The sequence below is a fragment of the Rhinolophus sinicus genome, chromosome 3 (genome assembly GCF_057876585.1).
Source record: "Rhinolophus sinicus isolate RSI-liver-muscle chromosome 3, RSI-T2T, whole genome shotgun sequence".
NCBI lineage: Eukaryota > Metazoa > Chordata > Mammalia > Chiroptera > Rhinolophidae > Rhinolophus > Rhinolophus sinicus.
Window position 1 is genome coordinate 64,621,826 of NC_142503.1, and position 24,173 is coordinate 64,645,998.

General features: G+C 38.5%; 1 protein-coding gene across 2 annotated transcripts in view; it reads left to right on the forward strand.

Moving 5' to 3' along the window:
- The first annotated feature begins 5,204 nt into the window (after positions 1 to 5,204).
- ERAP2 (endoplasmic reticulum aminopeptidase 2) overlaps positions 5,205 to 24,173 on the forward strand; it is a 41,004-nt gene continuing 22,035 nt past the window's right edge. Inside the window, exons 1-7 of one of the 2 annotated variants that reach the window (XM_088796645.1) lie at positions 5,205 to 5,219; positions 7,755 to 7,855; positions 9,802 to 10,482; positions 14,066 to 14,204; positions 18,414 to 18,548; positions 20,239 to 20,359; positions 22,307 to 22,461. In XM_088796645.1, the coding sequence (XP_088652771.1) occupies positions 9,941 to 10,482; positions 14,066 to 14,204; positions 18,414 to 18,548; positions 20,239 to 20,359; positions 22,307 to 22,461 (1,092 nt within the window). In that variant the 5' untranslated portion in view covers positions 5,205 to 5,219; positions 7,755 to 7,855; positions 9,802 to 9,940. Of the gene's footprint in view, positions 5,220 to 7,741; positions 7,856 to 9,801; positions 10,483 to 14,065; positions 14,205 to 18,413; positions 18,549 to 20,238; positions 20,360 to 22,306; positions 22,462 to 24,173 lie in introns of those variants that run through there. The other variant, XM_019727916.3, reaches the window with a different exon arrangement.

Consider the following 24,173-nt stretch of genomic DNA (forward strand, 5'->3'; position numbering starts at 1 on the left):
ATTCCTAACACTTAATAAGCTTTCCAAAATATTTCTGGTGTGCATAAAGGAAGAAATGAATGACGAATAAATCAAGAAAGGATTTCAGATATTTGGGGAGACAGAGAAGGAAATAAATGTAAACTTAGCACATGTCTTGGTTTTCCTGGGAATATTTACATAGTCACAATATGTAAGTGTCCTACTGATCTTCAACTTTTAGAACTGACCTATTAAAAAAAAAAAGAGAGAACAGAAGATTTAAATATGACTACATGACAGATTGTAAATATTATTTATCTTAACATTGTGAAAGTGAAGGTCTGGTTGATAGAAGATGGGAGTGGCAGTGGGTCGCTAATAGCCTCAGTGGGAAGCAGTGGAGCTTTGTGGGTCTGGATTCAGACTTATTGGTCCCTCTGTCACCTTACTGACCTTGTGACCTTATGCAAGCCATCCCCCACCCCTCACACCTTAGTTTGCTCACCTGTAAATTAGGAACGATACCTCTTAGGGTTGCTATAAAGACTAAATAAGATAGTTCATGTAAAATACTTAGAACAATGTCTGGCACATAGTAAATACACAATAAATTTTAGTCATTGTTATCTTACATATGCAAGCACGAAGAGATATTGTCTGAAGTTGATGGAATCAGAAAACAGGTTTACATATATTGTATAAAGATATAAAGGCAACAGAGCAACTAAAATGAAAGTCATAAAAAAACTTGGAATAGAAGGGGAAATTAGGGAAAGTAGAAATGAACTAAATCTTCATATTTCAAACCAGGAAGTTAATTGATCCAATTTTCAGGTACTGTAGTCCAAAATATTATTTAGATAGGGAAATAACTGCAAAAAACAAAATAAAAAAGCTTACAAATGGTTGCTTCTGGGAGTAGGAAGGAATAGAGGGAAATTCTCTTGCTTTTTATCATAACTTTTCTACTATTTGATTTTTTTACTATGTGCATAAATTATGGCGATTTTTAAAAGGTGGATACATTCACACACATATTCAAATTTACATACATACAAGATGCTTCAAACAGGGGCAAGAAGTGTGTCATTCCCTGGCAGCACCTAATGTGGCATTTTGCCAAAATGTATAAACAATCAACGTCTGTTAAATGAACAATGTCGCCACCTTCACCTGTATTTAAGTAAGGTTTGGTAGTTATTTGACACTGTTACCTCTAAAGCAATAAGATTTCTTATTATTAATACAATAGCTAAGCTGCCTATTATTTAACTTATGCCAAACATATCAAAGCTGTGAATGTACGTTTGCCCTTAGATCGGCTTCCTTTTTCGTTAACAGTAACACTCAATGTTGAGCACTTCAAGGAAAATGAATACATATTGATAGTGTTTCTCAGTACAGAAAAGATGATAGTAGAAAAGTCTCAGGTTTACTTTGCTACCTTTGTGTACAACAATTGGGCACAAATTGCACAGAAATGTTCTAGCATATGATAAACAGAAGTCTTATTTCAGCCTGGCAGGAGAGTTGAAGGTTATTTTTCACAAAATATAATTACAAAGCAAATGTTAAAAGTCAATTAATTATAAAAGAGTTATATAAACCCTTGGGGAGGGGATACAATGCTTTGAAAAGGAATTCTGCTTTTCAGTATTATATCTCATGCTTTGGATTTGGGTCCCTTAAAGATGCAAGTGCTGTAGTTATTTCCTTAGAATATTGGAAAGATTTGATAGGTTGAACAAGGGAAGAATACTATTTTTTTCAAAGTGATTTACTTAGGCATCAGTTAAACTGTAAATATTTTCTTATCAGAGGTTCATTTTATAGAAACATGTATGTGGACATCTTATTGATAGATATATGCAAATCCAAGGTAAATCGAAAGATATTTGGGAACTGAGCAAAGAGCTAAAAACATTAAGAACAAATCCTGGATTAAAGCTAAAACTTTATTTTAGTTTTTTGCCTTTTGTGTTCTAGAATTCTTTCTATGATCTTTTAGTCAATAATTAACAGGTAAAATTGATATGATGAGGCTTTGGTCCCTAAAGCATTCTGGGTTCTTTCCCGTTGAACTGATATGCTACCTCGTCAATTGCCCTAATATCTATCCAAACAATGGAGGAGTTCTCGGAATATTCTTACAGGCACAGAAACATCACTCAAGAGCTGCATCTTGTAGAAAATTCTCTATTTAAAAAAATGTGATTAACTTTAAAGCACCCAAACAGGATAGGTTTGGGGAAGGGCCAATTCCTCCACTTCTCATGTCCCCGCTGATACAATGAAGGCTGTATTTCCAAAGCATAGTTATGCAAGCATCCAAATTAGATTTAGTAATGGAACCCTATGAGTTCTGACTCCTCAACTTCATGTATCAGAAATCCAAACCTACCTATAAATCTGACTATCCTAGGTCTGGGTTGTATATTACGTGAGCGTGTCTAATAGCTTTTTGGATTGTATGATGTTTTGTATAAAGTCTTAGTACTGTGACATATGACTCTGCAGTTAAAACTGTCACCACTAGATGAAGCTCCTCTACTTTTGCTCTCCTCTCAAGAGAATTTGTTCTGTTTGGCAACCAGATGGCACTGATGTGGAATTTAAATCCTTAACAGAGGTTACTCAACATTGCTTTGCTCTGAGGATAAAGCAACCAGTCTATTTTGCTAATTGCAGTGACATTCAGAGAGCTAAGTGTTAAAATGCACATAAATGGCCTTAAGATTATAATCCATGGCTTCTCTAGTTAATAGCTTGTTTTTTAAAATGTACTCATCATCCCCTAGTCTATCTACACTGGTTAGTTTTATATCAAGTATTGGCTTCAGGAAGGTATCAGCAAAGAACATCAATAGAAAGAGAAAGCCTCTATTTCCTCTTAGGTAAGAGTTGGGAATTAGCTTACTCAACTTTTTTTTTTTTTTTTGGTTGTTTCAAGTGAGAGGATAAATCCCAGTCCTTGCTCTGTCTGACCAGAGTGGAAGTTCTCACGGACTTTGAAAATAAATCTTTAAGTAGTGGGAAGCCAAGTAATATTCACTTGGTTTAATCAGTCAGCTATATCAGTTGGAAGCATAAAAATTTCCCTTCCAAATAAAGTATTCAACAAGCTCAGAATCAGTCTGATTAATTTTGTAACTATGTTTCCTGTTTGAAAATGTGTCATCAGTTATTCAGGTAATCTTTATCTTTAAAAATGACAAAAGCACCAGAACTTGTCACTTAACTATTAAATAAAAAATTTAAATATGATACAATTTCAGTTGTCGAATGTTATGTTTGCTTAGTATTCTGTTCTACATTAACAATAAGAGATTTTTATTGTCGCACTCTTCTGTTTTCATTTCTAGTAAATGTTGTGGAAGGCATGCTAAAGATATCAATGCTGAAAAACCCCCTTCCTGTCAGTTACTGACTTAAAATTCTGACATTATGCTATTTTAATTTTCCGCTGAAACTGAATGAGTTGAAAAGGAGCTACCGACTTCTTTAGATATATAAATGCTGCATAACTATGGTGTACACCTAATATAGTGTACTAACATAGTATTATATGTTAGCTATATTTTAACAAAAGTCTTTTTAAAATAAATAAACCTATGCATTTGCTGTGTGAATTCTGTCACTTCCCTTCCCCCCCTCATATTTTGCATAGGCCCTGGTTGTTTGTATGATCAGAAACTATCTTTTTTCAAATTAAGACATTTTAAACCATATTATAGACTCTGCCTCTATTTTATTTGAAAATGTGCAGAAGCATAACAATAATTCTGTGAAGTACTTTCAATAAATTTTTCAGAGATCCTTTTGAAAGGAAATGGAGGGCAGAGAGGAGGAAATGGTTTTCAAAACTATAAGCTAGATGGGTACTCAGAGTGCTAGCATCTAGCAGGGACAAAGACCACGCATGTCTATGTAAAGAGGAGAAATTCAACAGCAAAGGGGTGAAGGGGTTTCTGTAATGTTTCATGTGTCAGAAACCTATTTATTATTTTGTGTATCCTGGTCTTGCCGCCTGAAATCATGTCCAACTAGCTTTGTTTGCTAATTTGTCAGCTCACAGCACTTAAAAAGAAACAATTTTAAAACAGGTCTAGGGTGGAGGTTGGGAATAGATGAGGTAAAAACAGAAAAGTTAATAAAAATTTGATGATAATGGAGAAACTGAAATAAACTGTATAGTACCCATAAGAATTTAAAAATATATTGCAACATGTGGTTATTTATTACATCTCATTTGCCCCAAGGGCAGCACTTTATTACAACATATTATAATCACTGATGACTATTAATGGAAGGGTGAATAATGCATGTAAAGAACTTTAAAGGTTATAAAACATTTACAAACTTTTCACATATGAATCATCTCAAATTCATTCTGAGATTGACAAAAATCCTCTGTAATAATTAATAATTAAGGAAATTATTGCTTCTAATTTGGAAATGAGGAAGTAACTTATTTTAAGAGGATGACATTCAGTCCAATTCTCTTGATTCTAGGTCGAATTTGTAATAATAATAAAAAAAAAAAAGCAAAAAACAAACGTAAGTCACTAAGATTTAAATCTATTGGGAGTACCCTGAGGGGATGGAAATATTTGTTATATATTTGAGAAATTTTCCATTAAAAAACTAAGTGAAATATGTCAGGCAGAGAAAGACAAATATCTCACTTATATGTGGAATCTAAAGAACAAAACAAACAAACAAACCCACAAACAGACTCATAGATACAGAAAACAAACTGATGGTTCCCAGATGGGAGGGGGTTAGGAATGAATGAAAAAGGGGAAGGGATTAAGAAGTATAAATTGGTAGTTACAAAATAGTCACAGGGATGTAAAGTACAGCATAGAGAATACAGTCAATAATATCATAATAACTAGAACAATAATATGTATAGTGGGTACTAGACTTATCAGGGGTATCACTACATAAATTATGTCTAACCACTACTCTGTACACCCGAAATTAATATAAAATAATATGGAATGTCAACTATAATTGAAAATTTTTAAAAAGGAAAAAAATAATAAAAATCTTTGAACATTTTTACAAATAAGTCAGTTTCAACTCTTTGGAAAAATCATTTTAACTCATTCATTCTCACCTGTTTGTTCAGGGCCTATGAGGTGCACAACACTTTGAGACGTGCTGGAAAGAGGTGGCAGCATGGTGTTTGGACCCTCGCCTTCAGGAACTGATAATGTAAGGAAGAACATGAAACACAAACGTCTTAGCTCAAGGTAAGGGCCAGTAGAACTGACGAAAGAAATGCTTACAGTTAGGGACTGGAAAGGCAGTAGGTGTCACTTCCAAAATGGCTTCCTGGAGGTGACATTGGCCTTGAGAGAATTAGTTTACACAGGGGAAACTGAGACAGATGTATTACACATCAAGTGGCAGCTTTAGTAAAGACGAGGGGACACTGGGCTCACCTGGAAATGGAAATTTCCTTGATTAGCCTGACATACGGAACTAGTATAAAGCAATCTGAAAAGAAAAAAACTAAAAAATTAAAAATATGGAAAATGCATTTGCCCATTCAGCAGATATTTCCTGAGGGTCTCTAATATACCGGCTCTCCTCTAGATTATGGGCATTCAGTGGTGAGCAAAGCAGACAAATTCCTGCCAGCAAGGAGCATGTGTTCTAGTGGGGAGATAAAACAAACACATACACAGTGAAGTCTCAGGAGTTGGTACATGCTAAGAAGAAAGAAACAAAGCAGGCTAAGGAAATAGACACTGAGTGGTGGCATGGGTGGAGTTAGGAAGGAATGCTACTGTAAGGGAGTCTTTCTGAGCAAGAGACGGTTCAGAAGACCAGGAGGAAGCGAAAGAGTGAGACATGTGAGTTCCCCAAGCAACGAACATCCCAAAGCTTGTTCTCTTATTAGGAAAAGTTATAAACACCTTTGGTGAAAAATAGTTTTACACAGTAAGCTATGAAGTCACAAGGATCCTACTCAGCTTTCACTTCTAGTATTCTGTAGCTCAGTCAGATCAGCCTGTTTCCTTATTCTCCATCATCATTTCTGTTCTGTGGGGCAAGGGAGAATTCTGAGGACTCACAGACATACAGACACAGACACACACACACAGCTGAGCCAGGTCCTGTGACAAGGAACGTTGGGGAACTACCACCACGTTGGAAGCTGGAACTACCAGCTTCCTACACCTTCTTCACCCTTTCCGTCCCCTGCTGCAGAATTAGATTTCTAAGAATTGCCCTCCTCCTGTTTGTCCCCTTTTCCCCATTCACCTGTTTCCCATCCACCCCACAGTGCCCCCCGAATTTCACAAAACGCCACTCTGAGAGACCTCACTCAGCTTTTTGCCCCAGGCCATAGGTAAAGCGTACCTCCTTCCTTTTTGCATCTTCTGCTTTATCACATTGTTTAAACAGGTTGAAATGATAAAAATACAGGAACAGAAAAGAAGTTAAGGCTTGAGAATTAAATAGGACCTAATCATAGCAGCATTTGAACGTTAAGCCAAAGCATAGTTTGCAAACTCAAATGCCCAGCAGGCCAAGGCAGGTAATACCAGTGCATGAAAGAGGGTCTGTAAAACAATAAGAGCCAAGGTTGTTGTATTTCGCTTCAGAATAACACGTTTGTGGGTGCATTGCTCTTTAATGCACTAGGATAGAAACAAAACAACCAGACAGAGCATGAGAGAGTTCACGGGATCCAGCTGGCCATCCATGATCTCTCCACAGGGACCTGCCTGTCTGTGTAAACAGAGGAAAACCTTGGAAAGGTTTTGAACGGGGGGTGTGGCATGATCAAGCAGCAGTGGAAAGGGTGGATTTGCTGGCACTGTGCAAGTGGGCTGCAGGAGCAGGATTTGAGAAGATTCCTTTGAAGGCCTTTATGGGGAGCGATGAGGACCTGGACTAATTTAATGACTATGGGATTTTTTTTTTAAGTTGGATAAAAGGAGATTAAAAAGAAACAATCAACAGGACTTGATAATAAACTGGAGCGAGGCAGAACCAAAGAATTATATGGCCCAATCATAGATCATGGAGGAAGGCTTGAAGCAGATGAAGTTAAAGCAAAATGCTCTGATCTGGGAAAACAATTTATCTGGGGAAACAGCTCAACAACTGTTTGAGATGTTGACAACATATCCATGTAAAGACAATCCACTGAGCTGCTGGAATGGCAGCCACAGAACCACAGAAGCAAAGATCAGGAGAGAAAAATGTGGGATGAGGGAGGATAAATGAGAGCTAGCTGCACTTGAACGTGATCTCCAAGGAAGAGTAAAGAGAAAAGAGCGGAGGGCAGAGGCAGAAGGGACATGTTCCTTTCTTTGTGGAAGGCCCATACTTAGGGTGGTGAAGAAAAAGATGCCCAACTCAACCCGGCAGATTAAAAAGAAATGGAGAGACGAGTGGGGTAGAATTCCTTTATGTCCAAGAGGCAAGAGGTTACAGATATGGACAAGATACGGATAATCTCCTCGGATAAAGGCCATAGACGCTGAGTGGGAGGTCACTGGACTTACCTTTTCAAGGGTGAATGGACAGAGGTCAGTGGCAATAGTGCACAGAGCAGTGAGGAATTAAAGATCATGTCCTTAAATAACTCAGCACCAAAAAGCACAAGCTAGGTTCTGAAGGCTTTACACAAGGGGATAAGGGGTGAGGAACATAAAACAGTAGGAGCGGCAGCCACTGAAATGCTGGTGTGGCTTTCACTCTGAAGCCCCTCGTTAGCTTCTTGTGTTTGAACTAAACGTGTTGTTTATACCTATGTGATTACGAACCAGCTTGTGCTACAATCAGGAAGAATGCAAAGTTCCGGATACCAAACAGAAAGTGAAAGCAAAACTAATATCCTCCATTCAAACCTGCAACAACGTGGATTAAGGTAACACATTAACATTTCTCTTGAATTTGTCTTTAAGAGTTTTCAGTGAGAGTAATGACCAGAACGGAAGGTATAAAACTGCTGTGTTGTAATCGAAGGTGAGGCTCTGGGGGAAGGGGCTGAATCTGGCACTGCTGTACTGGAAAGTGTGTGCAGTGAAAGATGGGACATGATTTGAGAATCTTTCTGCTTAACTGATTCGTTCTCTTTTGGGGATCTGTCAGCCTCTCCCAAACGTCTGTTGCAATTCTTGTGTCTTCAATCCCGGGACAATTGGTTCCCTGCAATTCACACAGTGCAGTGTGCCCTTAGTACAACGGAAAAGGCCATCAGGCCAAGGGTAAAAGAGCTGTGTTTTAATACCGATTCTGCTTCAGACTTCCTGCGTGACTTTGGGAAAGTCTCTCCCCCTCAGTCTCTTTATCTGGACAGTAAGGACTTATACTAGTTGGCCTTTAAATTCCTTCCCAGTTCTAAGGTTAAAGGCTATGTGAATAAATATCAAGGCCTTTTTCTCCACTCTTACCCAAAAAATACACCTTTCTTGGGATATGTGTGTTACAAGTCGGGGCAGAAATACTTCTTAATTTAGGCCAGAGAATGCAAGTTATAATAACCACAATGGTGATGCAATATTCAACATTCATTACATCCTTCCTGTATGCTAGTTGCTGGGCTGTGCCAAATTCTTTCCATGAATTATTTCATTTAATCCTCACATTATGAGGATGGGATAATTATTACACTATTTTAAGGTTGGGAAACCAAAGCTCAAAAAATCAGAAATTTGCCTCAGATCACACAGGTAAGTGTGAAGGAGCTAGTATTGAAATCCAGGCAATTTGATTCCCAAGCCCAGGACCTAACAAAAAAGCAATTTCATTTTTCAAACCATCAGAAATTTAAGCTAATAGACCAATTTCAGTTTTGTATATCAGAGGTTCAGAACATTGAGATTTGGTAACTATGATTTAATGCTTGTCTTAAAAAGAGGGGAGACAGATCGTTATTTAACAATTATTGTATTCTTTTTCTTTGTTCCTTTAACAATATCTGTTGATCTGTATTAATATTGCAAATTGGAAAATTGAAGTAATTTTTCAGATAACTGATTCTGAAGAACTTGTTAATGATAAAAAAGAAAAGGAAAGGAAACCATTCATGGGTTTAAGTTGGAGCAGAGAGGAGGTAGGTAGAGGCAGGAGGCAGGGTGGGATTAGACTTGACTCACCTATAGTAACTATAGTCTTTGTCCTAATTTCATGTTTTGTAGCTTTACCCTTCTAATAAGAAGAAATCGTCATAATTCTAATACAGAGACAGTGAATTGAGTTTAAGTTGTATTTTCAAGGTAGCCTAAGGTGACGAGGACCAAAACAATTTTTTAAAATATTCTCAGAATATTATAAATTCAAATTTTATTTCCATAGCTTTTGACATATTGGAAATAATCCAAGGTAAGCATCTAGCTAGACCAGCAACCTTTATACCAGTAGCCATGGAATAAGGCCATTCAGATGCTATTTGTTGAAAGAGGTGAAATTCAATGCCATTAATGATAATAACATCTGGTATCCAAAGAATATAGAGTATTCTTTGTGACTTATCAAGACAAAATAGAGACGCCTGTGCAGTTCACTTCCAGGTGCCCATTTAGAATGATGTAGCCAAATGTTAGAAACATTCAACATGCAATGAATTTACACAGTTACCTTCTGCTCATTGCATAGGAATACAGAGGGAATTCGTTCCTTTCATTTGAGCTCTAAAGAATTGTTTTTCTGTAATAACCAGATGATAGCTTTATTAGTTTATTTTATGGATATTTGACCTGATTCTGACAGAGAGCAGGTTTTCCCTATTCCCATATATCCTTTTCTTTAAGATTTTATTTATGAATTGAAATCTTTTTCTTCATGCTATACATGTTGTCTTTTTCCTTCTAGATTAAATGAATTTATTAAAACATTGTTCAAATCCTGTGTGACATAATTGGAGGCAATATGGTGCTGTGAAGAACTTCGAGATTTAGCCTGGATAGTACTTGTCTTCTAGGGAATAAATTTAGTATTCCATTCTTCTGCAATGGTTAATCCACGCAGAAAACACATATTTAATATTTACACAGGATTTTACTGCTCAGTAATCATCCTGCCCCAAATATTCTCAATGCCACCTAGTGATCAGTTCAATGAGCACCCTGGGGCCTTCCCAGTGGCCACCAATGGAGAACCATTTCCTTGGCGCGAGCTAAGGCTCCCCGGTACGGTCATTCCCCTCCACTATGACCTTTTTGTCCATCCAAATCTCACCTCCCTGGACTTTGTTGCATCTGAGAAGATTGAAGTCTTCATCAGAGATGCCACCCATTTTATCATCTTGCACAGCAAAGATCTTGAAATCATGAATGCCGCTCTTCATTCAGAGGAAGATTTGAGATACAGGAAACCAGGGAAAAAGCTGAATGTTTTGAGTTATCCTGCTCATCAACAAATTGCACTGCTAGTTCCAGAGAAACTTCTGGCTGACCTGAGATATTATGTGGTGATTGACTTCCAGGCCAAGTTAGCTGATGGTTTTGAAGGGTTTTATAAAAGCACGTACAGAACGCTTGATGGTGAAACAAGGTAAGACATTGCTTCAGCTGTTAACAGTCTCTTGTGATATTTTCCTTATGTGTTACATCTCTGCCAGGAGCATGCTTCAGTGGTCAATTATTAAAAGCCCAATAAACTGTAGGAAACTAGGAAGAAGGAGAAGTGCTACCATCTCTGAAGGAAATCACAGGAAAGCTGGGAACACAGAATGCAGAGGTGTAAACAGCTGGCGGAGAATAACTTGGAGGAGAGGCCAGTATGTGACTGTCATAAGATAGATTTGTTTATGTGCTATAGTGCAGAGAGAGCTGACACAGGGAAGGCTTCTCAAAGGAGGTGAGCCTCAATCTGAGATCAGAAAGAAATGTGAGATTTGGGGTTGAGAGAGAGGAAATGAAAGTATGTAGGTGACCCAGGAAACAGCCTGACTCAAATCCAGGTGGCAGGAGAAAGTCTGTTTGGAGAATTGAGAAATATGGTGTATTTGATCAGCTCGTGTTTATTGAGCACATACTATGTGCCTGGCATTGTTCTAGACACTGAGTGCATAATGTTGAGATATGGACAAGGTAAGTGATAAATGCTATGAAGGGAATAAAACAGGTGCCGTGATAGAGAGTAAGTGTAGCTGGGAACTGGGACTAATTTAGCTGAATGGTCAGGGAAGTCCTTGTCAAGAAGGTGCATTTAAAATGAGACCTAAGTTGGAAGAGAGAAAGACAATCATGAGGACATCTTAGGGCAAAGTGTTCCCAGGAAAGGGAGCAGCAAGTGCAAAGGCTGTGAGGCAGGACGGATTGAGAAAAGAAGGTCATTGTGGCATGAAGAGTACAAGCAAGGGAGAGAAGCAGAGTTGGAAGGGATCACATCATGCAGACGTAGAGCCTTTTGTAAGGAGTTCAGGCTTTTACGCCAGTGCAATGGGAAGTCATTGGAAGGTTCTGATCTGATCTATGCTTATACAGATCAAGTGTGCGTTGAGGCTCCCTTATAGAGAGGAAAAAGTAGAAGAGCAGTAATCATTTAGGAGGTCACTGCAGCAGTTTAGGCAAGAAATGACCACAGCTTGGGCCAGAGCAGTTGGTGGTACTTGTGGAATGAAGTGATTAAATGTGGCATTTCTTCTGGAGGTTAAAACAGGCAGAATTTGCTGACACATTGGTAATGTGAGGTGAGAGGAAGAGAGGAGTCAGAGTGGGTGATTTGGTGGTCCAGCACTGGGCTCCATCTGGGAGGGGAGAAGAGCCTGGTTTCAGTGCCCTGCTACCTTGTGCCAGTTGTGTTCACTTGCCAGGTAGAGAAACCTCAGTACAAAGGCTTAACACAGAGGGGGTTATTTTTCTCACGCAACAGAAGTCCAGAAGTAGGGCAGCTCAGGCTTGCTGCAGTGCTTCTCGGTGTTATCGAGGACCCAGGCTCCTTCTATCTTTCTGCCCAGCCACCCTTGGCATATGGCTTTCCTCCTAACACAAGATAATATTTTGCGCGCCTAGGCATCCAGTCCACATTCCAGGCAGGAAGAAGGGGGACATGGGGCAGGGGTGAGGGTAGGGAGAAAAAAGGCAAAAAGAAACGTTCCAGCTGAGTCTGACTCCTTTTACAAAGCTTTCCCACTCAATGATTTCACCTAGGCCACAGAGAGTCATATGCCCACCAAGTTGCAAGGGAGTTTAAAGAAGTGATTTGTTTATCTAGACACATCGTCTTCCTAAGCAAAATCAGGAATCCATTGGAACTGAAGAAAGGGAGTAAATCTTAGCAGGCAACTTTGGCAGCGTCTGCTACAAACCTCCTCTTTCTTTCTCCACCTTAGATACTCACTGCCCTCTGGGAGCTCAGGCACCCACCCCGCACCCCCAGTCCACTTAGCACAGCTCTTCCCCAGGCCCCTCTCTTTCCCCCTCCGCTTAGGGATGCTTCCCCTCATTGCAGTCTCAATTCTTAGGGGCCTGTTCTCAGGTCCAACATAGTACTGGATAGAAAACTCATCAGTTTCTTTCCACTCAGGCAACCATGTGACCAGTGATGGCTTTTTTTTTTTTTTCATTTTTTTCAAGTAACAAAGGCTCTATCTAAAGAAAATATTTTTTAAGGATATCATTTTGGGAGATGTGGGAGACTGGAGGGAAAGATTTTTTGGTGTAACTACAGCAGGAGGACTTCCAGCATGCCTCCCATAATGAACTGTAGGCTATTCTGACTCTTGTTATGATTAATCAGCCAGCGCTCCTCATACTCAGTCATCTAGTAGGTCTAACATGTAGGATGATTTGCAAAACGACAACAGAGTCGTATGGAGTCTCTCTCTCTCTCTCTCTCTCTCTCTCACATACTACACACATGCAACTTAACCTAAAATACAAAAATAATTCAGTCAACAATAGTTCTTTGAGAAACAGGAAGTCACTACTTGGCATATGCAACTAAAATTAATGGTATCGGTAGCAAAGAAAGTTTTCTTTTTTTTTTTTTTTTTCTTCGCTTTTCCGTCTAGACTTACTATAACTAAAATTTCACATTAGTGAAAACTTACTCCCATCATTTGGAATTCCTTTACATTTGCAGGACCTGCTACCCAAATCCAAATAAAATCTTGAGGCCCCAAGCACATTATTTAGATGCCCAGCCTCACTTTTCCAGTCCGAATGATAGAAATAAAGGAAATTGAGGCAAAGTTATCCTGACAGCTTCTCTTTTTCCCCTTCTGGCTTTTCTCTCTCTTTATCTGACCCTGAACTTTCTATTCTCCCCTTCTTCTCCAATCAAAATCTGCTCTCCAGATGCACTTAGTAAGTCCAAAGGATAAATCTGTAATTATACAATTTCAGGCATTATCAAGGTGATGCGACATAGAGATTTGACTATAACTATGTGTTCTAGGCTGAAGACTGGAGCTGCTTTGCCAGCAGGCAGGGAACGCTAGAAGTGGCTGGGACCTAGGCCCCTCATGGAGAACCTTAGCTAACTGTGGTACAGGAATATGAACGCCCAGCTTCAGTAGGGGAAAACTTGAAGGTGGAGCCTCCATTCCAGAGCTCCCTGTGGGTCAGGCTGAAGCTAGGACCTGGTCTGGCTTCTTCCCCTTCCCTGTTTTGGTTCCCTCATTCCCTTTTCTCTTGACAGCATGTTCTTAATAAATCAGGGTCTGCTTCCTGGGAACACACCCTAAGACATTCCCATATTCACAATTATTAGAATGTCTGACTGAGGTCCCCACAGATTTAGAGATGGTACTGAACTACTAATTTCCTAGTCAATTTTGACCTCAAATGGACTGGGCATGCCTATCTGAGCCATTGAATTTACCAGCTAAGGATCCTGGCAAGGTCACTCCAATTCTCTGAGCTTTAATATCCATGTCTGCCATGAGTGTGAAGGAGATCATGTAAGTAAAGGACGCATCGCCATGCATTCACAACTGACAGCTACTAAACAAAATCTTACCCTCCTTTTTTTTCCCCCAAAAAGAAAGCCTGGATCCTCTGAGGTTATAGTTTGAGAAATCAAATATGTCACCTCTGGGCTTGATAAGCTTTGTTCTCAAGGTACAAATTCATTTCTTTTCTTGGGTTCATTTGTGTATTCTGGCTGGGGGTGATTCTTCTTTTCACAGAACAATTGCAGTAACAGATTTTGAGCCAACTGAGGCGCGAATGGCTTTTCCTTGCTTTGATGAACCATTATTCAAAGCCAACTTTTCCATCAAGATAAGAAGAGAGCGAGGACACATTGCACTATCTAATATGCCAAAGGTATTGCCACTTTCACAAATACTGGGGAATCATTCTCAAGTTGAGCTTTGGTCTTCATTGTGTTGCTTTTTAAAATATTTCCTTTGTTTTTAGGATTTCAGTCATTAATGTGTTTTATCCATCTACATATTATGTAACAATATGTAGATGGATAAAATTTCTAGATTTTTAACATCACTCTATTTGAGGCATTGTTTCTCCAGAAGTCTTTTTTTTTTTAACAAACAAACAAAACAAAACAAAAAAGTGATTTGTAGTTTCTTTGTGTTCATGTAGAAACACTGTTCTTTTACATCAGTATTACTTGGCCAGTGATGAAATTCAGAATCACGTAGAGCAGTACTTCTCAGACTTTAATGTTCAGATCAATTATCTGAGGATCTTGTTAAATTCAGGTTCTGATTCAGTCAATTTTGGGGTGAGGCCCAACATTCTGACTTTTTAACATGCTCCCCGGTGATGACCCTGAATGGTAAGGATATAGAGACTCCATTTTTTTTTTTTTTTCAAGTTCCATAGATAGTTCTTAAAATTATTTATGAAAATTATTTATTGTGGTTTTACACTTTTTAAGTTGAATGAAACCTTTGAACATTTTAATTTGGCACATATTTATACTCAAAATGCAGAGACTCTGAAAGACACAGTAGACCATGGTCTTCATTTGCTATTTCCTCACTAATGATGTGCTTGCCATTTGTATTGTTGAACACAATGTAAAATATTTCCCTATTGTAACTTGGAAAGTAGGACAAAAATAGAGGCTCTCCTGACAGTGTTTCAGTAGGATGAGCAGCACTGAAAGCAGCCAGGTCATCGTAAGTCAGTGAGTGGCCCTACCCCCTTTTCCTCTCTGGTCTGCAGTGACTGGCCTCTATGGATGATGGGGAGACATGAGTTGAGAAGCTAGACACTGAATTTCCCCAGATTTCTGTTTAATGTTGCAGAAGATGTTTGCTCTGAAACACTGGAAGAGCAGATCAAGGGGGGAAATGACAACACTCCATATGGCACATATCCCACAGTTTTTCCATGATTGTAAAGACAGCAATTTAATTGGTCCTCTCATTTTCAGGTAAAATTACCTGCTACCTTAACTCCAAGTCTGTTTTCCAACAGTATGTTCATTTAAGGGCAGTTCAGTCTCTTTCCTGGCATCTTTTTATTAATAAAAATTTTCATATGAATAGTTATGGAGGGTAAAGTAAAAACACAGTTCATAAAGCCTTTTAATTAAAATGTGGTGCAAACATAAATTGCGATTGTGTTATATTAGAATTTAAATTTTCTATCTTTAGAAACCTCCAGCAACTTCTCACATTTAAGAAAAATAAGTGAACACTGACAATATTTAATACAACTTTGAATCTTTGCATGGCCTCCGTTGACTGGACCAGATCTCTGGATCATGCCATTTTTAGCAAATATTGGCTTTACATTCTGCTTCTCATTGACCTGCCCAACACAGGCTTTCATGGTTAGCCAAAAAAGGAAAACTAAAGTAATGCTACAATCATACTCTCTGGGTGATAGTTGCAGCACTTAAGATGTGTTATGGACTGGTGGGAGGAAGCAACACATACTAAGTTCTTAATTTGTTTAGTTAAGAATATAAGATTTAAGGGAAGTGAGGTGGCCAGCAAAGCACTGGTAGAGACAGCATATCTTTTGGGCACTACTTTGTCCCCCTCATTCTTTAAAGAAACACACACCTGCTGGTAACACTTGCTATATGCACGTAGAGTCCTGCCAATATTGAGAAAACAGCTGTTGCATCCCGCACGACGAGAGTTGTGGGGAGTGAGGAGGGCGGCGCAGGGTTAAGAAAAGACAGTAACCAATAATAGATTATAAGCAGGGCCAAGGGACCCCCAGTCTCAAGTACTGGACACCCTGAATCGGGCCTATGCATTAGCTTTTATTAGTTAGGTGGGGAAGTAAAGGAGATAAAGCTTGTCAATCTCAAGATCCGTGAATCCCATACATCATAATAGGAAACTGATTCAAGCCAATCACCCTTGCCTGCAGGCAGCAGAACTGTAAGTCTCAGGATGTATGTACTTCCCCAAGGGACAAAACCTTTATGAATATGAATAGATGGAGAGCACACCACTGAATCTCTTCCCCTGCAGGTTGTGGGAAGGATTGCAGCCACAGAGGCAGAGGCTCTCCTTACCCTGGGGAAGGTGGGGTGGCTGTGCCCACCTCTACGAACCCCATGGGTTCTCCTGTTGGTCCCCACTCGACTGCGCCTGGCTTGAGTTGTCCCCTCTGTGGGGAATCTTACTTGTCATTGGCTAACCCGCCATCTTTTGGGGGCCAAACAAGGAGACATGAGGTGCGAATACAAAGGTGAAGCAAGGTCCCTGAAAGGATCCGTCTCACAGACTCTCCTTTCTTTGGGGGCAGATACAAGGAGACAGACGGGTAGGCTGCTGCGTGGCAACAAACAGCAACATCTTTGTCCAGCATTAAGTGCCGTATACTTGGAGCTTACATCACCATCCTGGATGAACTCACACAAACACCCCATACACTTCCATTTAAGGCAGTGTTAATCTACACGGGTCAATCTAAGTTCCTGAATAAAATTCAGCCTCCATGGGCTACATCATTATCTGAAGGAAAAAATCAGAGAGCATGCCCATCTGTCTCCTAACCATCTCTGCCACCAGCTGTCTAGTGTCACAGACTCTCCTTCCCCCATAGTACCACAGCCTTGCCCCCTCCTCTCCTTATTCCTCCACACACTTGACTAAATGGTTTTAGAGTTTGGTCAGAAGACTACAATCATAATGCCCTCTCCCCCTCCCCAAGCACAACCCTCTACTCTGCTAGGAGTATGTCCCCATAGAACTCTGGTTGAATCAGACTCATGAAAAAAGACACCATTGCTGGACAAAATTAATTTGCTGGACAGAGGTAAAACGTACAGCCCTTTATATACTGCTAACTTTCTTGGAGTATTTGGTTAGTGTCTTTGGATTTATTGGAATTTAGGAATTGATTTTTTTTTTGATAGAAATCTGTAGAATTAAATTATACAGAATTTAATAGCAAAACTATTTGTCACTGAAATAGGCTAGCAGTTTATGGCAATATTTTATGCTATTGTCCTTTACCAAAGCAAACTGCAATCTTAATTGAACACGAAACATGCTCGGTAAGCCCTGGTTAGTGCTGCCACAAGCCTGACAAGTTGAAAAGTAAGTGTTAGTGTGTGTGTGTGTGTGTGTGTGTGTGTGTGTGTGTGTGTGTGTGGCGAGGGGAGCAAACTAGCCAAAAAGTTATTATTAATTTGAAGAAAGTGGTCTTTTCAGATTACTGAATCTGATCCACTCAGTATTTAGGGGTGTCGTACCATGATGGAGATCATCTTCAGGAAAAGCTATCCAGAGCAAATGAAGATAGAACTCAGTAATAATTCAGTGAATTTGATAGAGGCAGCTGACAAGTCTGTGGGCTGAAAACTTTTGCTTCCTCAGTACATAGGCAGAAGCTTAAATTACTAATGACCTCCTTGGCCTGACTGCTTTCATTGCGGAATCAATGAAGCAAAGATAAAAATAAGACTATGACTCAAGCTGTCGCATAGCGAGTGAAAGAATGAGCAACGTCTGTGGAGTCACACGGTCGCATCCACATCTTGGTCTCACGGTGGAACTCACTGTGTTATCCTAGGCAATTCAGGTCACTTTTCTTAGGCCCTGTTTCCCCACTTGTGAACTAACACCTACCTCACACACAAATAATAAGAGGATTAAAAGATAATGCAAAGCATCTAGTGCAGTTTTGCTTCCTGTTTCCTTCTGCAACAGAGATTTATTTATTATATAGCAAAGAGAAAGGGGCCACTCTCTGGTATTTTTCCTTAGAAGTGTAGAACTTGAATTTATGCCAGTTTGGAGATTATTGCATTTCCAGGAAGTGGAAGCATCTAAGATGCTTTTATGCTTTCATGCAACAAAATAAGATTTGGCATCATTTTGGGACCCCAAAAGCATTGTGTCTTTGAGGAAGCCCAGGAATAAAAAAAAATAAAGGGAGGAGAAGCCATGGAATGTTATGAGGGGGAACTGATCTCCTCCTGTAAGGGCATCAAGTGTCCTTCAGAATGTCAGGCTGTCCCCTAACTTACTTGGCTGAAGTCATAGGCATTGCTGGAAAATACTCCAGTTTTCAAATCCTGACTCTTTTTTCTTCCTGTAGATTAAGACAATTGAACTTGAAGGAGGCCTCTTGGAAGATCATTTTGAAACTACTGTGAAAATGAGTACATACCTCGTAGCCTACATAGTTTGTGATTTCAAGTCTGTGAGTGGGACAACCTCATCAGGGGTCAAGGTGAGATTGCAATCTAATTTCATACATAGCGCAGAACAATATGCAGAGGCCAATGAGCTTTTCTTTATTTTCGTAAGCTTTTTGTCCTTATTATCAAAGTATCATGTTTATTTTACAAACTAGAGATCAGTAAAAGTTAAATAAATTACTCCCTTCACCAAGATATAATTATTAATAACATTAGTATTTACCTTCTAAATATTTTATATATGTATATTAGTATGACAGTATATATGGTAACAGCATATACTATATATATATATGTATTTTTTTATAAAGTAATATATAAGACTGTTTTAACTCAATTTTCACTGTAATAGGCGATAAAAATGGAATGCCATTAAATATTATTCTATAATACTATATTAATAATTGCATAGTACTTGAATGGAGGGCATGGAAGTACCATAAGAATTTTTTAATCAGCATCTTATTTTAGGACATTCACATTGTTTCCAGTAGTTTTCTACAACTTTTTTTCCTCAGTGAGAGGAGGTCTACATAACTTTTAGAGTATGTATTGTTTACAGAAATTTACAGTAACCAATAATTATTTTATAAATTTTTGCAAACATCAGTAGAGACATTAAAAGTAAAAAAGTATTCTTTACCCTGAGGAACTGATCAACGTAAAACATAATCAAAGACCCAGGAACTGATCGACATAAATGATCGATGTAAAAACATATGCAAAGACCCATAAAGTAATGCTTATGAAATATTGCTATAAAATGGCTATTACCATTTACATACATATTACACCTATGGATATGTAGATCTATATTATGAATATGTCTCTATATACATATCATGGCATCTCTGCACATCGGTCTGCATGTGCTTAGATATAGATATGTGAGAGGTCAGATGGCACTTTATTTCAGAGGACAGGTTGCTGTCAGCTTCCTCGGATTCACATCCCAGCTCCACATGAGTGACTTGGAGCAAGTTACTTAATCTTCCTGAAGATAATAGCAGCTACTTCATAATGTTGTTGAGAGGATTAAATTAGATTTTACACGTATGCATTTAGCACAGTGCCTGGTAAGCCATTAAAACATGGTGGCCATTAACATATCTTTCCTATAGAAGTTCTGAGTGACTTCAGTTGATTCAGAGCATGAGAGCAGATCATGAAATGAAAGTAGCACTATTCTCGAAACCCAAGAAAATCGAAATCTAACTTTATTTTTTCCACTGAATGGCTAATTACTTTGGGGGGATTGAGGGAACATATTTGGGCATTTTTGAGCTTAAAGTAAACTAGATGGGGAGAGGGGTGGATCCAATTAGTTCTTGAAGGCTTTCCTACCTCATAAAACTCTGTTTTACTTGAATTGTGCTTGTAGTCATAATTTTGGAAGGCTAGTTCTCAAGTGTCAGAGTACATGACAGTGATGAGATCAAGTGAACTCTCATGATATCATGGGTTAACATAGCTTGAAATCTACAGATTAGTGCCTAGAGAAGGGATTGTAACAGAAGATGCAGGGTTGTTTATAATTTTCAAGACTGGCTTTTGTTTTAATGCTTTACAGAACATCTTATCCCCTATCAACAACATGCTTTAATAATATATCAATAATTTCTTGAAAAATGCAGTCTGCCTTTCTTTGGGTGAGGGTTGTTAGGAATGGAATTGTGCCAAGGAGCTGCCATTCAAAGACCACTTCTGATCACCATTTCCCAGGTGTCCATCTATGCATCCCCAGACAAATGGAGTCAAACCCATTATGCCTTGGAAGCATCATTGAAGCTACTTGCTTTTTATGAAAATTACTTTGATATCAACTATCCACTACCAAAATTGGGTAAGTTCAAATTCCACATCATTGTCTTTATTTTTTCTCATAGAACTTGCTTTGAGTTTTTCCTTTATATGTGATTTAAATGAGCACTGAAGAGGTTCACTTAGCCCAGGAAGCAGTAATTTGTATCTCAGAGATGGTCCTTGAGTGTAGAAAATAGTTATAAGAAGTCCAAGTAGTATGGATCATTTCTCTAGTTTTTGTTAGGTTTAATATTAAAATAGCTGCATTGCATATTGGATTTAATTGGATGAATTTCCTGGAATATAATATTTTTCTATACCTTATTTGTATAAGACCAGCAATCTTTTGTAAAACTTGGCCAAAGTTTTATGTAAACAGCTGAAAACTGTCCCTTCATCTGTTATCTATAGCGCAATTGAGTTTGGAAGATAAGACTGTGGCAGATTTAAAAAAAAAAAAAAGGATTTGAAGGAAATAGGCAATTTGAATGTGGTAGTAGTAGATCTTTATATAAGAAAATACACATAATCTATTTTGGTTTTAATTTTCTATCTTAAAAATTAAAAATTGTAATTTTTTTAATGTTGCAGAACATATAAAACTATGACTTAATTTTATAACTTATATAGATTACTTTTCAGACAGTGACAAAACATTTATTTTCCTTTGGGATGTTAGGAAATACTCCTTATTATATTCTTCCTTCCCTTTTTACCCAACATCCATGCAATTTTTTTAAGAGACTATAAAAGGGACCATCAAAAGACATCTCCAGGCGCTTATTCCTAGTTCCTGAGTCTCACAGTATTAGCAGAGTGCCAGTTCCATATACCACTTAGCACAGATATACTAAATTCAGTTTACCCATAAACCACTTCTCTCCTCTATGTCAAAAGTCAAGGAAAGATCAAATAACACCCATCCACAATCTTATGCTGCTCTTGAAAAATGCAACCTTGAAGATTATATGAAATGTATTTTAAAACTAACTGAAAAGAAGCATGCAACTTAAGACAAAATAGAGCAGATATACGAGTAAGCATCTCTAATGGCTTTAGGAAATAATCCAACTAATATAAAATCATCAGTGCAGTTTAGAAAAGGAGTCATTCATTCCGACATTTGAAGTGCTAATGAATACTAACCTTTTTTAGTGCCAATTTAATTTTTTATTTTGTTAAACTATATTTGTTTTTACACACTGATATTAACTAGTATTAATTTCAGACGATACAATTACAAGCCAAGTGACTCAGTTGATTCCAAAAAAAAAAAAAAAAATTACCTTCCTTTTCAGCCAAACAGCACTTCTTCCAAAATGGTCCGGCAAAATAAAAAGAAAGAATTCCAAGATTAAATATTAGCCAGAAATTTTATAACCTACATTGGCAAGGGATATATACACACACACGGATATAATATAAATTAATATACATTATACCCGAATTGCTTAAAGATTAAACTTTACTTTTCTTCCCCAAGACTTTGTTAAGAAGTAGAGGAAACATCAATGTCATTTTCCTGAAATTAAAATCCTGTATGTTTGTCTTTTTGTAGAAATGAATTCATTATATTTTTTGATGAATCTCAAACATATTAGATGTTATTTGATACCTTTTATTTTCAATATACTAATATAAAATACATGCAAGTGTTTTTAAATAAATTATTTTCTTAGCAATAGTGCACCCATGGTATTTTCAGAATCCAGAACTTTTTTTTGGGGGGAAAAAAAGGTTAAATGTCAATAGATTACTTCCATTGCAACCCAAACTGTATTGATGGAATTTATTCTACTTGATATGGGTACTGATTATTTTCAGTGCAACTTCAAGACAAAATGTCAATGTTAAGATATTCTTGATGTTTTCAGAAAGTCTGCTTACATATTACACTGAAAGGATCATAATGTATTTGTCGGGGAAACAAATCCCACTTCTGGTGTGGAAGCCATAATGGTCAAGTGTGGTTGTTCTTATTTCTTAGACCTAGTTGCCATTCCTGACTTTGGATCGGGAGCCATGGAAAACTGGGGCCTCATCACATATCGGGAGACATCGCTGCTCGTTGATCCTAGGACCTCTTCTGCTTTTGATAAGCTGTGGGTGACCAAGGTCATAGCCCATGAACTAGCACACCAGGTACCTGGCATTCTCTTAGTATCAGCCCCAAAGAGCAGAATATGGAACACCACCCATCTTCCTGAAACAACACAAAAATCGTCATTTTACCGCTAGAGAGGACCTTAGGGATTATCAAACCAAAGGACTCAAGCTCCAGAGCCTGGGACTCATACAGGAATTTTATCACAAGAGAAGTGGTCACTATATCCTCTAAAAGCCTTCAAAGTAAAGCCTTCAAATGTCTTTTAATAAAGAATGGTGGGGACTGGGCAGATACATACAGCACAGAATTGGAAACTCTACAAATAGAGATTTCTATTAAAAATGTTTCTTCTTAGACCCCCTAGTACTGTGGCATTCCAATCTAGGGCAAAATCAGTCTCCCTTTCAGCTGGAACCTGTGATTGTATGGCCATAAGAAAGTACTTCAAGTCTCAGAAATCACAGGCTGCTGACCTTGAATACATCATCTGACTCTCTAAACCCCACTGTCCTCATCTAGAAAATGAAGTTAATAGTTCCTGCTTGAAACTGTTGTGAAGATTACAGAGAAGTGTCTGTGCCTGTCATACAGTAAGCAGTCGATAAGTGTTAGTTGCTGATGGTGATGACTACTACTGCTACCATTTCTCGCAGTGAGATTTCCAAGGCCCATCTATCAACACTGTCTTACATGCAAATATGGAGCTATAAAACTAGTCCTATAGATAGCAGAGGCTATTTCTACTCTATTTCATTTTTGAAAATCCCCAGTAACACAGTGAATTATTAAGGGCCCCAGAAATTCTCTTTTACCATGATGGTAAATATTGTGCCATTGTAGGATCTGGTAATGTCTCTTATTTTTCATGTTTATCTTTATCTTTTATCATCACCATAATAATAAGCTGTTTTTGTTTTCTTAAGCAATGAACTAAGTACCCAGTTACACAGGAGCCATGCTCAGCACTGTACTCAGAGAATATATGTGCAGCTTCCTCTGGTGTAGAATCTCCCCATTGGCCCATCTTAGGCATTTTGATGATTAGTCACTGGGAGCTCCAAAGCACTTAACTAAGTCTGGGGATGCCTAATCTTTCTATCCAGTGTTCATAGGGAAATGTTCTACCTCTGAAGCTCCATGCACCTTCCAAGCCTTCCTTTAATAGCTTCTCTTTCATGGAGGTACAGAGTGAAAGGCTGAAGCAGCAGACCACAGTGGAATTTTTGCCTTGACTATTTTGTCTCCATATGACCATGTTGCTGCTCTGTGTAAAACCCTGGCATAGACTCCCAACTGGATGAGTCACGGGTCCATAGCACACCATACAAGGCCCCCATGACGTAGCCCCTCTCCACCTCTCCAGCCTCATCTCTTACCGACACCCTAAGCTTTAGCCATCCCAGACTACCTGCTATTTCTTGGACATGCCAGATTGAGTTGTTCCTCTATGCTTTTTTGCTCCTACTACTTGATCTGCATAGAGCACACACCACTCCCAACATACCTGAAAAACACTTGCAAGACTCATGAAATGAATCATTTCCTAACTAATCTACACACTCGCTAAGCAGAACTAATTCTTTCCTCCTGGAATCTTCTCTGCCCCTGTATAGACATTGATCATGGCACCTATAATGCTTTATTGCATTTATCTGTCTCATGATTGACCTCCATCACTTGCATTGAGGTAGAGGCTGTATTATATACATTTATATTTCTAACGTATGGCATGGTGCCAGGAACATTG